The sequence below is a fragment of the Scyliorhinus canicula genome, chromosome 20 (genome assembly GCF_902713615.1).
Source record: "Scyliorhinus canicula chromosome 20, sScyCan1.1, whole genome shotgun sequence".
NCBI classification, from domain to species: Eukaryota; Metazoa; Chordata; class Chondrichthyes; order Carcharhiniformes; family Scyliorhinidae; genus Scyliorhinus; species Scyliorhinus canicula.
Window position 1 is genome coordinate 25,523,475 of NC_052165.1, and position 18,620 is coordinate 25,542,094.

At 46.0% G+C, this 18,620-nt stretch overlaps 1 protein-coding gene across 4 annotated transcripts in view; it reads right to left on the minus strand.

Annotated features, from left to right (window-relative positions):
- Positions 1–983: 983 nt before the first annotated feature.
- Positions 984–18,620, minus strand: part of LOC119955316 (myelin regulatory factor-like protein) — a 67,221-nt gene continuing 49,584 nt past the window's right edge. For all 4 annotated transcript variants that reach the window (XM_038781406.1, XM_038781404.1, XM_038781405.1 and 1 more), the window contains 6 exons: positions 16,660–16,710; positions 15,575–15,662; positions 13,237–13,311; positions 7,311–7,419; positions 1,536–1,610; positions 984–1,438 (listed from right to left, as the gene is read on the minus strand). In XM_038781406.1, coding sequence (XP_038637334.1) covers positions 1,352–1,438; positions 1,536–1,610; positions 7,311–7,419; positions 13,237–13,311; positions 15,575–15,662; positions 16,660–16,710 — 485 coding nt within the window. In that variant the 3' untranslated portion in view covers positions 984–1,351. The remainder of the gene's footprint in view (positions 1,439–1,535; positions 1,611–7,310; positions 7,420–13,236; positions 13,312–15,574; positions 15,663–16,659; positions 16,711–18,620) is intronic.

Consider the following 18,620-nt stretch of genomic DNA (forward strand, 5'->3'; position numbering starts at 1 on the left):
CATTTTGATAAGCAATGAAAGCATTGTGCAAATAGATTCAATGTCAAATTCCAAACAACAGGAATAAACATTTCAGGAGAAAATGTGCCATGGAAAAACAAGAGAGTGGGACAAATTTTGATAACTCTTTCAAATAATCGATAACATGCAAGATAAGCCGAATAGCTTCCTTTGGGGTTTTATTGTTCCTTATTTCTAGGGTGGCATGCCTAAAACTGAAAACAATGTTCCAAATTAATTCTACGTAGAGCTCTATACAAGTGCATGGTACATGCTAATATTTACATTTTGTACTTCCTCCAGCGTTTTGTTTGCATCCCAATACATTCCTTTATCCATGCCCTCCTCCATGCTCCCTTAATTTGATGATGCACTACTCTCATCTGTTAAAGTGTACTTTCTCACTTTTTGTTACACTCTATCATTGTTCCATTCACTCACTTGATGCCATTTGGAATTTTCTGCTATTGTTTTCTTCATAATCTTTATTGTCACAAGCAGGCTTACATTAACACTGCAATGAAGTTACTGTGAAAAGCCCCTAGTCGCCACATTCCGGCACCTGTTCGTGTACACGGAGGGAGAATTCAGAATGTCCAAATTACCTAACAGCATGTCTTTTGGTACATGTGGGAGGAAACCGGAGCACCTGGAGTAATCCCACCCTTTTACAGGGAGAACGTGGAGACTCCAGACAGACAGTGACCCAAGCTGGGGATCGAACCTGGGACCCTGGCACTGTGAAGCAACAGTGCCAACCACTGTGCTACCATGCTGCCCCACATCCCTCCCACATCCACCTTCTCTAGACCATTCAGGATTTATGAAATTCAATCGAGAAGATTGCTTAATTACATCTACGAACTTACTAAAGCATGCAAATTCGATAACAGTTGACAGAAATGTATGTTTTCTTGAATGTTAGTGCTAATGCAGATTGTACTGAAGATACTGTAAAGTGAAAAACCTCATCCATTTCGAAATTCATTTAGTCAGTTTCAATTTTATTAATCTATAAACTTTACAGGAGTAAAAAAAAAAATTAAATACTGTCAAAATTTATTTTCACTCTTGGCAACTCATGTAAAATACATGTCCCATGTAAAAGTGTGCTTTTCATTTTCTAATCCGTTCCAATTTGATGTTAGTCCCGTGCTTCAGAGGTGACAAGAATCACGAGCAGACATGTAACATGAGCAACTTTACATCTTAAAAAATTAAACTGGTAAATTAACATGTGCTTAAAAAGCTAAATGGACTTTGAACATATTTATGGAGCTACAAGAAACCCCATACTAAAGGAAAGTAGTAAGTCCAAGGTCAATACGTACGTAGGGTTTGTTCTACTGAATTAGCTACATTGTCGATAAAAGTAAAAGTAATAATCTGTAAAGAATATCCCAGCGAAGTTCTGATTCGTTCTGCAATCTGCTAGGCCCTGTAAAATAAAGAATACTCAATGATTAAACAGATTCGTACGGTATAGAATATACTAACATGATATTAGATTTTAAGTTAATTGCAGATCAACTTACTGGTTCTACAACACGGAAGTGGTATGTGCACTCCTGTAGATGTGCTACTGGCAAGAACCAGAAATGCTGATATCCCTGGAAGAATATTCAAAAATTCAGTGAAAAGGACTGCACTGTACACCAAGAGGTATGAAATACATTTTAAGTAAACCAATAAAAATAATGCGAAATTACTTAAATATTTCAAATTAACCAATTACTTCAGTCAGTTCATTTTTGTGACTTCCAGCAGATCCGATTGCATGGTTTATATGTACATAATAACATAAGAAATAGGATCTGGAGTAGACCACATGACCCCTCGAGCTTACTTCGCCATTCAGTACGATGCTCTCTGATCTTCCAAAACAACTCCACTTTCCTATCTGCTCCCATGTTACTTGAATCTTGAGAGAACAAAGATCGCTCGATCTCAGCCTTGAATATGCTGAAACAATGCAGCATCCACAACCCTCAGTGAATTCCAAGGATTCAGAACCCTCTCCGAGTGAAGAAAATTCTCCTCCTCACAATCCTAAATGATCGGGCCGTTGTCCCGAGGCTGCGCCCCCATATTTAATATTCCCCAACCAGTGGAAACAACCTCTCCATGTCTAACCCTGTCAAACCCCTTCAAAATCTTGTAAGTTTCAATGAGGTCAGATCTCATTCTTATAAACTTCAGGCCCAATTTACTCAGCCTATCAAAGGACAAAATTCTCACCCCAACGACCAATTACACTTTGCTGCACTGCCTCCAAAGCAATAAATATATCCTTCCTTAGATATGGGGACTGTTTGGGTTTTGAAATGTAACAGTGCTGCATGACCTATCTAGCTTGCCTCTGTAATGCCACCTCTGTCATGTGACAGTCTCTCTATGAGCTGCCATTTTAGATGAGTTCAATAAAGACTCTGATTGAGAAAGTCTGCAGTCTTTAAACACAGAACATGGTGTCAGGAAGTAGAGGTAAACCGCACTGCAGGAACTCGCAAAGGCTCTTTATACACCACCTTCCAAACCCACATCCACTACCATCTAGCAGGACAATGGCAGCAGATATATGGGAACTCCACCACTCACCAAATCACTCACCATCCTGACTTGGAAATATACTGCCGTTCCTTCACTGTTACTCTTTCCCTAATAGCACAGCGGGTGTACCTACACCTCTGGGGCTGCAGCGGTTCAAGAAGGCAGTTTACTGCCACCTTTCCAAGGGCTATTAGTGTTAGGCAACAAATACTGGCCCAGCCAACAAAGCTCCCGTAAAACAAATAAAAACAAAAATAGAGTTTTGAAATCCTGGAAATGCTGCAGAGAAGCCACAGCTCAGAAAGGCACACAAAAATGTTCAAATCTGTTAAAAGCTGCTGAAAAAGCAAAAGGAAAAACAAACACATATTCACGGTTGCAAGTAAAATACTTGAGTGGACACGGCACTAAACCTTCCACTCCCAGCTCCAGTAGAAATCAAGGGCAATATATTTCCAAATCAGGATGGTGAGAGCATCAAGGACACAGCTGTGGTCACAGAAGTATATTGCGCACATCAAGATGAATTGACAGCCCAAAGATGGCTCTTTGGGCAAGCAAAACAGAGTCATCATCCTGAGATACCCTCAATTACGACACAGGAGAGAAGATAGGTAATTCAAAGGCTTTAATCATCTGACAGCTGAACAGCAGCCGAGAAGTGTGCTCATCACATGCTGCCGAGTGAGCCTCATCTTATATACCGTTTCCTGGGGGCGGAGCAAGAGGCGGAGTCCCCCAGGGTTCCAAGCCCGGTCTTAAAGGGCCAATGCATTAAAGGTAAGGTACTGTTACAGCAGCTACTGATAACATTCATCACATTCACCCCCTGTTGAAAAAGAACACATAGGGCGCGATTCTCCGCTGCCCACGACGGGTCGGAGAATAGCGGGAGGGCGTCCCCGACATTTTTCATGCCCTCCCACTATTCTCCCCCCCCCCCCATGGCCGCCCCACGACACGAATCGCTGCTCGCCGTTTTTTACGGTGAACAGCGATTCTCCCCAGGCCGATGGGCCGAGTTCCCAGGCCTTTACGGCCGTTATTACGGCAGCAAACACACCTGCTTGCTGCCGTCATAAAAACGGACGCAACATGCCTGTTCTGGGCATTCAAGGCCCCGATTGGCACGGCAGTACCACGGCCATGCCAAGGGGGGCATGGGCCCGCGATCGGTGCCCACCGATCGCGGGCAGTGCGTCCATAACGGACGCACTCTTTCTCCCTCCGCCGCCCCGCAGGATCAGTCCGCGGGGCGGCCGAGGGAGATGACTGCCCCGCGCATGCGCGGGTTGGAGCCATCCAATCTGCGCATGCGACGTCATCGTGCGCGTCAGCCGGCGTGACGCTTGCCGCGCGGACTTAGCGACGGTCGCTAAGGCCGCGATGCCGTGGTTCACGGGGCCCCGCTGCTAGCCCCACCCGGGGGGGGAGAATCGGGTCCCGGGAGGGGGCGCGGAGGCTGCCGTGAAACACGGCCAGTTTCACGGCAGCCTTTACGACTCGCCGCATTTGCGGAGAATTGCGCCCATAGTCCATCGGGGGTGAAGTGGAGTTATAAGTTCAGTCTTGTGGGTGGTTTGACCGTCCGTGCTGACTTTCTCCGCTCCGGTGGTGGTGCCGTGGATACGGTCGGTTTTGTTGGTGGTATATCCGGGAGTTATGGGCAGCACGGTAGCATTGTGGATAGCACAATCGCTTCACAGCTCCAGGGTCCCAGGTTCGGTTCCCGGCTGGGTCACTGTCTGTGCGGAGTCTGCACATCCTCCCCGTGTGTGCGTGGGTTTCCTCCGGGTGCTCCGGTTTCCTCCCACAGTCCAAAGATGTGCAGGTTAGGTGGATTGCCCATGATAAATTGCCTTTAGTTTCCAAAATTGCCCTGAGTGTTGGGTGGGGTTACTGGGTTATGGGGATAGGGTGGAGTTGTTGACCTTGGGTAGGGTGCTCTTTCCAAGAGCCGGTGCAGACTCGATGGGCTGAATGGCCTCCTTCTGCACTATAAATTCTATGATTCTATGAGTGTCATGGCCGTTGATTCGCACCCGCATCATTGAGTTCCGCAGGTGTTTCGGCCGTGATTGATCGAGCGTGATCGCTCCTAGTTGCGGTTAGTCAGAGTCCTCAGTTAAGTCGGACTCACAAAATGGCCGCCTGGAATCACAAAATGGCCGCCGCCGTCGGTCGCACGTGTCGGGGTTCGAAGATGGCCGCTGCCAAGATGGCCCCTCCCATGACTCACACGAGGTCGAAGACGCTTCGGAAGTGGGCGTGTCTGGCCACCGCGCGGCCGCGTTGCGGGGCCTGTGAGACCGGGAGCTTGATTTCTGGGCCTGGTGAGGATTTTGTTTGTGGCCTTTGGGGTCAGCCAGGCAGACTTTAGCGAAGTGCCCTTTCTTCCTGCAGTCGTTGCAGATCGCGGAGCGGGCCAGGCAACGTTGCTGTGGGTGCTGACCTTGCCCACAGAAGTAGCACGGGGGACCCCCGGAGTGAGCTCATCGCCGTGCGGCGCAGGCCTGTAGCGTGGCCGAGTCTGGAGGGGATCGAGAGGGGTTTGCAAGGTCCGCGGAGTATGTATGGAGGTTATGGTGGGCCATTTCTAGCGAAGAGGCAAGCGTTACCGTGCCTTGGAGATCCTTTGCCCCGTCTTCTAGGAGCCGCTGCCGGATGTACGAGGACCTGATACCGGACACAAAGACATCGCGGATATGCAAGTTCATGTGGGTTTCTGCCGTCACTGCTTTATGGTTGCAGTTCCTCGCGAGCGCAGTGAGTCTCTCCACGTACTCGTCCAGACATTCCCCGGAACGCTGGCTGCAGGTTGAGAGTAAATGTCTGGCGTGTACCTCATTAATCGGCTTAACGAAGCGTTTCATCAGTATCTCGACCGCAGCTTCGTAATTTGCAGCATTCACGATCGCGGAGGAGAGTCGGTGGCCCACCCGGGAATGTAGTAAACGCAGCTTGCGAGCGCCGTCGACATCAGTCGCTGAGGAGTCCATATAGTCCTCAAAACACCGCAGCCAATATTTAAACATTTCCGGGGCTTCCGGCGACCGAGCATCCAGGTTGAGTTTCTCCGGCTTTAGAGCGCTGTCCATCTTGATGTGTCAGATGATTAAATTGAGAATCATCAAAAATCAAGCAATCAAGCACAGATATACACAAGGCAACCCCAATGGAGAAACACTGAAGGTAAGGAAAGTAGTTCGGTCCAAAGACTAATGGTCACGCGGCATAGAAACTACCCTTCAAAAAGCAAAAAAGCTACTAAAACCAGATGTGGTAAAAGACAATTTTCATTTTCGCAAAGCTGACAAAACCATTGCCAGAGCTGACCATTGTAGGGCCAGTCAGGCTACAAATCTTCAATGTTCTCAACAGGAAATTTGGGACATGCGGAGAGAAATTGTCACCTCGATCATCACCTTGAACCAGCGCCGGCCCTAGGGTTGCTGGCGCCCCGGGCAAGCTGAACTTCGGCGCCCTTCGGGGGGGGGCGGGGCCGGGGGGGGGGGGGGGGGGGGGCGGGGGGCCGAGGGTGGGCGGGGCCGGGGGGCCGAGGGGGCGGGGCCGGGGGGCCGAGGGGCCGAGGGGGGGCGGGGCCGAGCCCGAGGCGGGGGGCGGCGGGCCCGAGGCGGGGGGGGCCGAGGCGGAGGCGGGGTGGGGGGGCCCGAGGCGGGGTGGGCGGGCCCGAGGCGGGGTGGGCGGGCCCGAGGCGGGGTGGGCGGGCCCTTGGCGAGCCGGAGGCGGGCCCGAGGCGAGGGGGGCGGGCCAGAGGCACGGGGGCGGGGCCGAGGGGGGGGCCGAGGGGGGGGGGCCGAGGGGGCCGCCCTGGGGGCGGCCACCACGCATGCGCAGTTGGGCCGGTGCCAAATGCGCATGCGCGGGACCCTAGCACATGGCGCCCCGGGCGACTGCCCGAGTTGCCGGTGCCTTGGGCCGTATACCACCAGATTAAAAGGAAGACTTTACCCTTCATCTCACAGATCTTTAATTTTATCATGCTGGGAGACAGTTTACAGGTTTTGAGGAAGACCTTTAAGGAATTTTTTCTCACAGATCTTTCATCTTGACATGCTGGGAGACAGACTAAAGGGCCTCAAAGCCAAATGACCCCTATTCCAGGAAAGAAGCCCCCCCAACCTGAGCCCCTCCAGCCCAAGCCCCAACCCCCCCCCCCCCCCCCCCTTCAGGAACTCCCGGCACCCTGGACACCTGCAGGGAGGATACTCACCCCTTTGCCCTTCCCTTCTGAGTGCAAGGTGTCAGATTGGCACTGCCGAGGGACAGGGTCTGAAGGGGTGGCTGAGGAGGAGGGTCTTGCCAGTGACTCACGGGGACTGCAACAGTAAACGGAGACCAGGGCACATTTAAAAAAGACGCTCAATCTCTGAGGAGCAGCACTGTCAGTGGGCTTTGGCCCTGCCACTCTCAAGGCCAACATAAAGCCCGATCCTGTGAAAAAAAAATTCGAAGTGCTATTGAATGGCATGTCAGCGTCACTTCTAGCACCAGCGGCAAACAGTCCCGATTCCCCAATGGAGTGAGCACTTAGTCTTCAAACTGGAGAATCATGGCCAATATGCTTCGCAATTATGTTTCAAAACAAATCAGTGCTAAGAGTAGGTCATCAGTTGCCGTTAATCAATTGATGAAAAGCTCAACAAACTTTTTCTAAGCAAAAGATTACCCTGAAATTTCATTCAGTATTTAAACATATTCTACAAGGTATTGTGCTGAGCACGAGAATGACAAATTACCTGCGACATTTCTTGTGAAACATCTCTTTTAGTTGCACTGCTTGCAGATTTTGCACAAATCCCGCCAAGGTTCACCGTACATTTGTAAACAATCAAGGGCACTGTGGTGCTGCAAAGTATGAACAGGTCAACATTTTAGCATCAAATAATATATAATACACAGGAATTATTCTAACGTCTTCTTAGGCAGCTCCTCAAAGTAGAGGATGACACTTCCACAGTAAATACAAGTTCTCCAGTGCGTAGCCTACAGCCTCTGTCACAGGTTGGGCAGATGGCGGTTGGAGGAGAGGGTGATGGGGTGCCCGACTTTGCTGTCGACGCTTGACTTCAGCTGGTTCTTGGCAATGGATCTCGAGGTCTTCGGCCCCTTTTTTAGGATGCTTTTCCTCCACTTCGGGTTATCTTGGGCCAGGGATTCCCAGGTGTTGGTGGAGATGTTGCACTTTTTCCAAAGAAGCTATGAGCGTGCCCTTCAAACATTTCCTCGTTTACTGCGTTCAAGCTCTGAGTAGAGTGCTTGTTTCGGGAATCTCATGTCAGACAAGTGGATAATGTGGCCCATCCAGTGATCGAGTGTGGTCAGTGCCTCGAAGCTAGGGATCTTGGCCTGAGCGAGGACACTGGTGCGCCTATCCTGCCAGTGGATTTGCAGGATTTTGCAGAGGCAACACTGGTGGTTCTTCAGGGTTTGGAGGTGCCTGCTGTACATGGTCCACATCTCTGAGCCATATAGTAGGGCAAGTATCACTACTGCTCTGTAGACCATGATCTTGGTGCCAGGTCTGAAATCCTGCTCTTCAAACACTCTCTTCCTCAGGCGACCTAAGGCTGCGCTGTCACACTGGTGTTGAACCTCATTGTTGATGCCTGCCATTGGTCACAGTAGGCTCCCATGTAAGGAAAGTGGTCCACGTTGTCAAAGGCCTTTTGATGAAGGGGCAGTGCTGTGTAGTGAGGACAGGTTGGTAGAGGACCTTTCTCTTTTGGATTTTTCTTTTAAATTTGTAGTACTCAATTCATTTTTTCCAATTAAGGAGAAATTTAGCATGGACAATCCACCTACCCTGCACATCTTTGGGTTGTGGGGGCAAAACCCACTCAAACACGGGGAGAATGTGCAAACCGGACAGTGACCCAGAGCCGGGATCGAACCAGGGACCTCGGCGCTGTGAGGCAGCAATGCTAACCACTGCGCCACCGTGCTGCCCCTCTCTTTTGGATTTTTTGTGTAAAGCCTATGCTCCCATATGCCTCAGAGAAGGTATAGATGATCACTTGGAGCTTGGCGTCGTGAGTGCGCTAGATGCAAGCATCATCTGCATACTGTGGTTCAATGAGGACGGAATAATCTTGGATCTGGCCTATAGGTGGTGGAGGTTGAATAGATTCTAGTTTGTTTTGTAGTTTAGTTGCACTCCAGCGGGCATCTTGCAGTGGGTGAGATGGAGCATTGCAGCAAGGAAGATTGAGAAGAGCGTTGATGCAATGACAAAGCCTTGTTTCACCCCACTCCAAACTTGAATTGGGTCTGTAGTGTACCTGTTGGTCAGCATCATGACTTGTATGTCATTGTGGATCAGGAAGACGATGGCTGCAGCCAAAACAGTGGGTAGCGCTCCATAATTCCTCATGGTTGAGTGTTGAAGGCCTTTGTGAGGTCAAAGACGACCATGTACAAGGGTTGCTGCTGTTTCTGCATTTCTCTTGTAGTTGCTGTGTGGTGAAGATCATGTTCGTTAAGCCCCTAAGTGATGGAATCCACATTGGGACTCTGAGGAGCTCTTCAGCCACAGGGAGAAGATGATTAAGGAGGATTCTTGTATAACCTTCCCCCTGGCCGGCATCAGGAAATTTCCTCTGCAGTCTCTGCAGTCAGACTTGTCACATTTCTTGAAAATGCTAACGATTATAGCATCTCAGATTTCTTGCCACGTTCTCCTCCTTCCTGATCAGAGAAATTAGGTCATGTATTCACACCAATAGTGCTTCTCTGCTATGTTTTCGTGCCTCGGTGGGGATCCCATATGCTCCTGATGCCTTGTTCTTCAGCTGTCAGGTGGCCTATTCTACCTTGTGCCGGATTGGGATTCGTCTGAGATGGTGGCGGGTAGCGTGCTGCGGAATGGAGTCTAGGATATTCGTATTGAAGACAGAGATTCTGTTAAGCAGGTCTTTGATGTACTCCTTTCAGCGGGCACTGACATCCTCTATGCTGAGCACCTTCCTGTTCATGGCCAGCAGTGAGATGGGCCCTTGGGCGTTTGGTGTTCTGGACTGTGCTAAATAAACCTGGTGTCAAGGTTGACAACTAACTGTTATAGCTCCTGCACTTTCTCCACCCAACATAGAACATAGAACAGTACAGCACAGAACAGGCCCTTCGGCCCTCGATGTTGTGCCGAGCAATGATCACCCTACTCAAACCCACGTATCCACCCTATACCCGTAACCCAACAACCCCCCCCCCCCCCCCCCCCCCTAACCTTACTTTTTAGGACACTACGGGCAATTTAGCATGGCCAATCTACCTAACCCGCACATCTTTGGACTGTGGGAGGAAACGGGAGCACCCGGAGGAAACCCACGCACACACGGGGAGGACGTGCAGACTCCGCACAGACAATGACCCAGCCGGGAACTGAACCTGGGACCCTGGAGCTGTGAAGTATTTATGCTAACCACCATGCTACCGTGCTGCCCTGTTCATGCCCTGCCCTGTTCAAGAACATATATTCTTTAGGTCAGATTATTTTGCTGGATCTTAGCAGTTCTCTTGCTCTGGAGTTGGGTTGCTGTTTCAGGTTCAGAAATGCTTGGCACTTGTGGCTTTTCAGTCCCTGAATCTCCTGGTCGTTCTCCTCAAAACAGTCTTGGTGTTTCCTGGTCGAGTGACCCAGCATCTCTTCACAGGGACTGATTATTGGGGCGTTGAGGGCAGACCAGGCACACCAGGTGACACCCTGCATCTCTGAGTCACCAGGAGTCATCAGGTTGTCAGTGAGGTGCTGGCTGAATAGGGCTTTTTTATCTTTGAGTGCCTCAGCGTTGATTTTCCTGCAGCATTGCCGTTGCTTCATTGAAGCAACATTGATGTAGATCAGAAAGTGGATTAGGCATGGTCCGTCCAGCTGCATTTCTCACACTCATTCCTTAAAATCAGGTGATCAAAGTTTTCGAGACTTTTCTCCAATGAAGAAAAGGCAAGGACCACACAACTGTAGTGGAACGGAAGGCTAGAAGGCTGGACATGGCTATTCCCCTTCCTATTAATTAAATGCTGTTGTACAAACAAACAAAATCAGATTCGCAAAAAGGTCCATTTTAACATTCATGTGCCCAAGGCATTGGCTTTAAAATTTACATTTTGTGATCTATCCATGCATAAAACAGGCCAATTCTGATAGAACATAGAAAAATACATCACAGAACAGGCCCCTCGGCACACGATGTTGGGCCGAAACTTTGTCCTAGATTAATCATAGATTATCATAGAATTTACAGTGCAGAAGGAGGCCATTCGGCCCATTGAGTCTGCACCGGCTCTTGGAAAGAGCACCCTACCCAAGGTCAACATCTCCACCCTATCCCCATAACGCAGTGACCCCACCCAACACTAAGGGCAAATTTTGGACACTAAGGGCAATTTATCATGGCCAATCCACCTAACCTGCACATCTTTGGACTGTGGGAGGAAATCGGAGCACCCGGAGGAAACCCAAGCACACACGGGGAGGATGTGCAGACTCCGCACAGACAGTGACCCAAGCCGGAATCGAACCTGGGACCCTGGAGCTGTGAATCAATTGTGCTATCCACAATGCTACCATGCTGCCCTTAAGAACAAATTAATCAACACTCCATCATTCTACCGTAATCCATGTACCTATCCAATAGCCGCTTGAAGGTCCCTAATGTTTCCAACTCAACTACTTCCACAGGCAGTGCATTCCATGCCCCCACTACTCTCTGGGTAAAGAACCTACCTCTGACATCCCCCCGTATATTTTCCACCATTCACCTTAAATTTATGTCCCCTTGTAATGGTTTGTTCTATCCAAGTTTCCGTGATGGCCACCATATCGTAGACCCAAGTACCAATCCATGCCTTAAGTTCACCCACCTTATTCCTGACGCTTCTTGCGTTGAAGTATACACACTTCAACCCATCTCCGTGCCTGCAAGTACTCTCCTTTGTCAGTGTTCCCTTCCCCACTGCCTCACTACACACTTTTGCATCCTGAATATCGGCTACCTTAGTTGCTGGACTACAAATCCAGGTTCCATTCCCCTGCCAAATTAGTTTAAACCCTCCCGAAGAGTACTAGAAAACATCCCTCCCAGGATATTGGTGCCCCTCTGGTTCTGATGCAACCCGTCCTGCTTGTCCAGGTCTCACCTTCCCCAGAATGCGCTCCAATTATCCAAATACCTGAAGCCCTCCCTCGTACACCATTCCTGCTGCCACGTGTTCAACTGCACTCTCTCCCTATTCCTAGCCTCGCTATCACGTGGCACCGGCAACAAACCAAAGATGACAACTCTGTCTGTCCTGGCTTTTAACTTCCAGCCTAACTCCCTAAATTTGTTTATTACCTCCACACCCCTTTTCCTACCTACGTCGTTGGTACCAATGTGCACCACGACTTCTGGCTGCTCACCCTCCCCCTTCAGGATCCTGAAGACACGATCCGAGACATCCCTGGCCCTGGCACCCGGGAGGCAATATACCTTCCAGGAGTCCTGCTTGCGACCACAGAATCTCCTATCTATTCCCCTAACCATTGAATCTTCTATTACTATTGCTTTTCTATTCTCCCACCTTCCCTTCTGAGCCCCAGAGCCAGACTCAGTACCAGAGACCTGGCCGCTAGGGCCTTCCCCCAGTAGGTCATCCCCTCCCAAACAGCATCCAAAACGGTATACTTGTTTTGAAGGGGAACGGCCACGAGGGATCCCTGCACTGTCTGCCTGTTCATTTTCTTTCCCCTGACTGTAACCCAGCGACAGCTAGAAATCATTGCATAGCTTACCATTGGCAAGGTAAATTCCTCAGTCATTTTAATTGAAAAACTGCGCTCTCAAAGGAACTTAGACTTTCTCATTAGTAATGGGGTATAGGCAGGACGGAAATTGTTTACTAACCTGAAATACCAAGATGTAGAGATGCCGGCGTTGGACTGGGGTGGGCACAGTAAGAAGTCTTACATCACCAGGTTAAAGTCCAATAGGTTTGTTTCAAATCACTAGCTTTTGGAGCACTGCTCCTTCCTGAGCAGGTACATGAGTCCATGAATGTTATGCATGGATAGATCACAAAATGTAAATTTTTAAGCAAATGCTTTGGGCACATGAATGTTAAAATGGACCTTTTTGCGAACCTGATTTTGTTTGTTTGTACAACAGCATTTAATTAATAGGAAAGGGAATAGCCATTTCCAGCCTTCATGCCTTCTGTTCCACTGATGTTGTGTGGTCCTTGCCTTTTCTCCATTGGAGAAAAGTCTAGAAAACTTTGTTCACCTGGTTTTAAGGAATGAGTGTGAGAAATGCAGCTGGAAGGAGCAGTGGTCCGAAAGCTAGTGATTTGAGACAAACTTGTTGGACTTTAACCTGGTGCTGTAAGACTTCTTACTGAAATACCAAATAATACCTTGGATTAAACAGATTATGTGATACCTTGTAACAAATGTTGGTTATGCTTTCAATAGTTATTAGTCAACATAATTAAACAACTTTTGAATATCCTTAATTAAAATCCAGTCCCTTAGAATTTAAGAAGAGTCTTACTAAATAATTTAAACCTGCGGTTTAATCGGTGGGAAATTCTAGATGATCGGACCGCCAATTAATATTGGTACATACAAACTTATTATGATTTGGTTTGTAGAGAAAATAAATTATGAAGACTTATAATTGTACTTACTTCATTTCCAAAGTAATTCTCATATTCACAGGAGTATATTTGTTGATTGGAATTATGTAGCTATAGTTGCCATTTCTGAATGACAAGTGGAGAAAAAATGACACTTTAATTTGAAAACAAATTGCCTTTCTCAGCCACGCAAACCGCACAGAAAGCTACTAAACTTTGTATTCTTTAGGCAACAATATTATATGACTAGAATATCCAAAGTAAAAATAGTTTTAACAATAAGTTCTACTTCAAAAAAAAAACAAGTTTACGTGAACTCATGAACTTATCAAAAGTCAGGTGCCAACTCTTGTCTATTAAAGTGAGAGATTCCTTTAGTGGAATGTGACTGCGTAGTCCAATACACATGCGAATGACTGCAGACAAGGCCAGGTCACATAACAGTGCCATTTTGTAACAATGGGGAAACTATCTTTAGTAGAGTATAACAGAATGTGAAATTGTGACCAGCAAACACACGTCACATGTTTTTATTACTTCATGTTCACATATAAGCATAAATTTAAGATATATAGAAAGAAAGGAATATAGAACAGGATCAAGTCAGCCATTCAGTCTCCCTGTTCAGTTAGATCATGGTTGATCTGCATTTCAACTCAATTTAGGTGTCTTAGATCCTCAATAGCTTCACTTAACAAAAACCTATTGATTTCAATCTTGAAGGTTTCAATTGACCCAGCATCCACAGCCATTTGGAGGCTCTGGGGAAATGCTGTCCAAACTCTTCTTGCTTCTGCAGACTACAAACCGCTTACAATCATGGTCTCCGTTCTTAGGATGAAATCTCTAAAAGCCAATAACGAACCATATGCATCTTATACAACTTCAGAGCTCTTGGAAGTTTCACTTCTTGCTTCTGAGTTGAAGTTGCAGATCTCCAGGATATCAGTCCAAGACATAAAAAGCTCTATGATTCGCCCTAGCCTGTTTCATTCCTCAAACTTCCACAGTCGCAACAGCACAAAACCATTGATGGGATACAATTATTTACTTCGATCACTTTCAGTTTTTAAAAAAAAAATACATTTAGATTACCCAATTATTTTTTCCAATTAAGGGGCAATTTAGCATGGCCAATCCACCTACTCTGCACATTTTTGGGTTGTGGGGGCGAAACCCACGCAGACACGGGGAGAATGTACAAACTCCACACGGACAGTGACCCAGAGCCGGGATCGAACCTGGGACCTCAGCGCCGTGAGGCAGCTGTGCTAACCACTAGGCCACCGTGCTGCCCCTGATCACTTTCAGTTTGATTCTAAATCAATTTTTTATGCAGAAGAATTTTTCTTTGAATTCGATAAATAAATATTAACATTTTTTGTTCGGAGTCTATCACACACCCATAAAAGGAAAAATGCTAATCTCTCTTCTAGTTTATGCATGTTCACTAGATACAGATCTTTGCTTTTGTAATTATAGCACAAGTTTAAAAAGAAACACTTGGGTCTCAATCATCCAGTTCCCTGAAAGGTACCCCTCGCTCACCACTAGTACCACTCACTCACCACTGGTATCTCTCACTCACCAGTGGTAACCCTCACTTACCACTGGTACCACTCACACACCATTGGTACCTCTCACTCGCCACTGGTACCACTCACACACCACTGGTACCTCTCACTCACCAGTGGTAACTCTCACTTACCACTGGTACCACTCACACACCACTGGTACCTCTCACTCGCCACTGGTACCACTCACACACCATTGGTACCTCTCACTCACCAGTGGTAACTCTCACTTACCACTGGTACCACTCACACACCACTGGTACCTCTCACTCGCCACTGGTACCACTCACACACCATTGGTACCTCTCACTCACCACTGGTACCACGACTCTGTCAGGTTAGAGAGTGCCACTGGTAATCTATGCCAAAAATCAACATGTTAAGCATATTAAGTGGGCTAGAGTAACAATGAACTACCAACTATATAAATGTAAATTACAAGCAAAAATGCTGGAAATTAAAACAGGAACAGAGAATGTCGGAAATAAGTGACTACAAAACTGAAAAAATAAATGAAAAAAACATAGGAATAGAATCAGAAAAAAAATAGGGATTGAACAGGGGAAATGCACACTCCAGTCAGTGAAAGTTAATGACTTGAATGACCTGCTGAGGTTGCCCTAGCTGTGAGAAAGAAAACCATGTGCAAGTTAAACTCCATTGAGCATTGCTACGAGGTTTTCCAGTCTGTAACTAGGATTAAGGATAGACTTGCGGTGTAACAATAAAAAATACAAATTAAAATATGAGCACATTGGTTGCCTTTTGTAAAATTACATTAAAGAATTGTATCTATAATATTTAAAGTAACTAACCCACAATGAACTCCTTTAGCACAGTAACGGTGATCAATAAGTTGTTGGCTTTCCATAACCCTTAATGATCTAATAGATGTGTCAAACCCTATTAATATCAAAAACAAACCAAAATCAGTGAAATTCTATTGAGAAGAAAAATCAATATTCCAAGCAACCTTTAAACTCTGATATCTTCAGTACAAAAATGTGTTTAAAACTGCCCAATCATTGTTTAATATCGACATACAAATTCCTTTACAGATCTGAAATTAAAATACACTTTGTGGAGAAAATACCAGTAAAAGTAAAAATTATATTTGACAATGTACAACAGCACAATGAAAGATCGACACCACAAAGCAACTTCAATTAATTTATTTGAGGAATGATTATTCGGCCCTTCAAGTCTTTTACACCAGAGGCCCAGTATGATTATTCTAGCCTAAGCTTCACTCCACTTGAGGGAACGGTATCGCCATCATCTTTAGTTTCAAACCCACCATACTGATATTATATCAGAATTTGTCATGGAAGGCAATAATTATCTTCACTTGACAGCCTTGAATTTGTGTCAACCTCAACTGTATTTATCACGTACCAAGAATGCTCATGATGTTCTCTCTAGTTAATATTCAAGCTTCAGCCTTGTTGAAGTATTGAAGTAAATGAGAAGGTTGTGGGTTGAACGCCCATTTCAGACATAATTGAGTATGTAGTGAGTATTGTAAAGTTGGAGATGCTGTCTAAACCCAGGTTGCATCTATCTATCCATCATTTTATAAAATATTCAGGGGCATTTCCTATTGTCCATCAGAGCATCACCTGTCTTTAAATCAACCACGTTTCCCCACACCACTCTTTGGGCAGGCTCTTCCAGTCCTTCCTGGTGGCTGAGGACAACCTCCCCTGGTGGCCGAGGGAATATCCCAGCATTCATTCACTTGGAAATGCATCAAATAGCTTAGGAAAAATGTAACTAAGTTATTTGATAGTCAATACTTACTACATTTTATTATAACATTACATAGAATTATTTTCTTTCTTTTTAAAATCAACATATTTATCAGCTTGTTGAGCAGAAGAAAACTAAGGTTTTCACTTACAATCACCATTATTAATTTCCTTCACATTTACTACTTGGCTTGTTGTCAGTTCTGAAAGAAGAATTCAAAATCTTGTTATCTCTAAATGTCAGCAGTGCAATTCATATCATAAGCGTCATTGTGATCTAATGAAATCCAAGTATTAAATATATGTGTCTGGGATTGAACGTAATAAGTAGAACATTGCCTGAGGAGGTGGCAGGGGGAGAATATTTGTGGTGCACACATCTAGCGCCAGTTTCAATGGCTTTTAATCTCTATAACTATCAATAGTCAAAAATAGTCAAAAAATACCCAAGGGATTTCACTGAAGCATTAACAAAACTGCACATCGAGATCACATAAGGAGATTAGTGAAGATGATTAAATGCTTGGTCAAAGAAGTAGGTTTTCAAGGAGGATCTTAAAAGAGGAAAGAGAGGTAGAGCTGCTGAATGTTTTAGCGAAGACATTGGAGCTTAGGCTTAGGCACGGAGGGCAATGCGCCAATGGTAGAATTATTAAAATATGGATGCTCAAGGGCCCAAGAATTGAAGGAATGCAGATAGTGTAGGGCTGGAGGAACTTACAGAAATAAGTGAGCTCATGAAGTAATTTGAAAACAAGGATGGGAATTCAAAAATCAAGGCATGGTTCAACCAGGAGCCAATATAGCTCAGTGAGCAATGAGATGATGAGTGAACATGGCTTGGTGCAAGTTAGGACAGAAAAGTGTTTTGGATGACCTCGTGTTTACAGAGAGTGGGAAGTGGGAGGCTGGTCAGTAGTGAAATGGGAAAGTCAAGTCAAGTCTACAAGTGAGAAAGGAATAGGCATGTGTTTCAGCAGCAGGAGAATTGAGGCAATGTTGGAGTCAGGCGATGTTATGGGAGAATGCACTCTAACTGATGGCACCGGTGAATAATCACTCTTTTATCTCAGTGTCAAATGTAATGAATCAGGCAATCTGATTCAGCCTCAAGACTGTTATCAGAAAGAGAGGTGGATTCAGTGGCTAAAGAACTGAGTTAATAACAAGCAGCAAAAACTAATAGTTTTGTTCTTCCCAATATTTAGTTGGAGAAAATTACAACTCCTCCAGTATCGGATGCCGCACAAGTGATCTGACAATTTAGAGATGGTGGTGATGTCAAGAGAGGTGGTGAGGTGATATGTGGTTCCGGAGGAATCTTTTGAGCAATTTATCCCTCCCATGAGTTAAAAGAAGAGTTTTTCCAATCAGTACAGCCTTCTCTCTGTTTAGTGAAAGTATTGCATTTTGTAAATTATATAGAGATGCTGAGAATACACCTTCTTCTAGGAAGGCCAAAATAATCAAATTTGCTGTGGAAAGGCTCATTTTTACCAGAACAAAATCAAGATAAAAAACAGAAAAAGCTTCAAAGGCTCAACTGTCAGAGAAACCAGTTAATGTTTCAGATCTGTGGTCTTTCATCAAAAATTTTATAAATGTAGTAGGTTTTGAATAAATGATAGACTTCAAACAGATCTAGCACAAGACTGGACATCCAAGAAGCACAGAGGATCATCAGCAGCAGCAGAATTGTACTCAACCACAATCTGCACCTCATGGCCCGACATATCCCTCTACCACTACCACCTAGCCAGGGGATCATAAGACCATAAGACATAGGAGTGGAAGTAAGGCCATTCGGCCCATCGAGTCCACTCCACCATTCAATCATGGTTGATTTCAACTCCATTTACCCGCTCTCTCCCCATAGCCCTTAATTCCTCGAGAAATCAAGAATTTATCAATTTCTGTCTTAAAGACACTCAATGTCCCGGCCTCCACCACCCTCTGTGGCAATGAATTCCACAGACCTACCACTCTCTGGCTGAAGAAATTTCTCCTCATCTCTGTTCTAAAGTGACTCCCTTTTATTCTAAGGCTGTGCCCCCGCGTCCTAGTCTCCCCTGCTAATGGAAACAACTTCCCTACGTCCATCCTATCCAAGCCA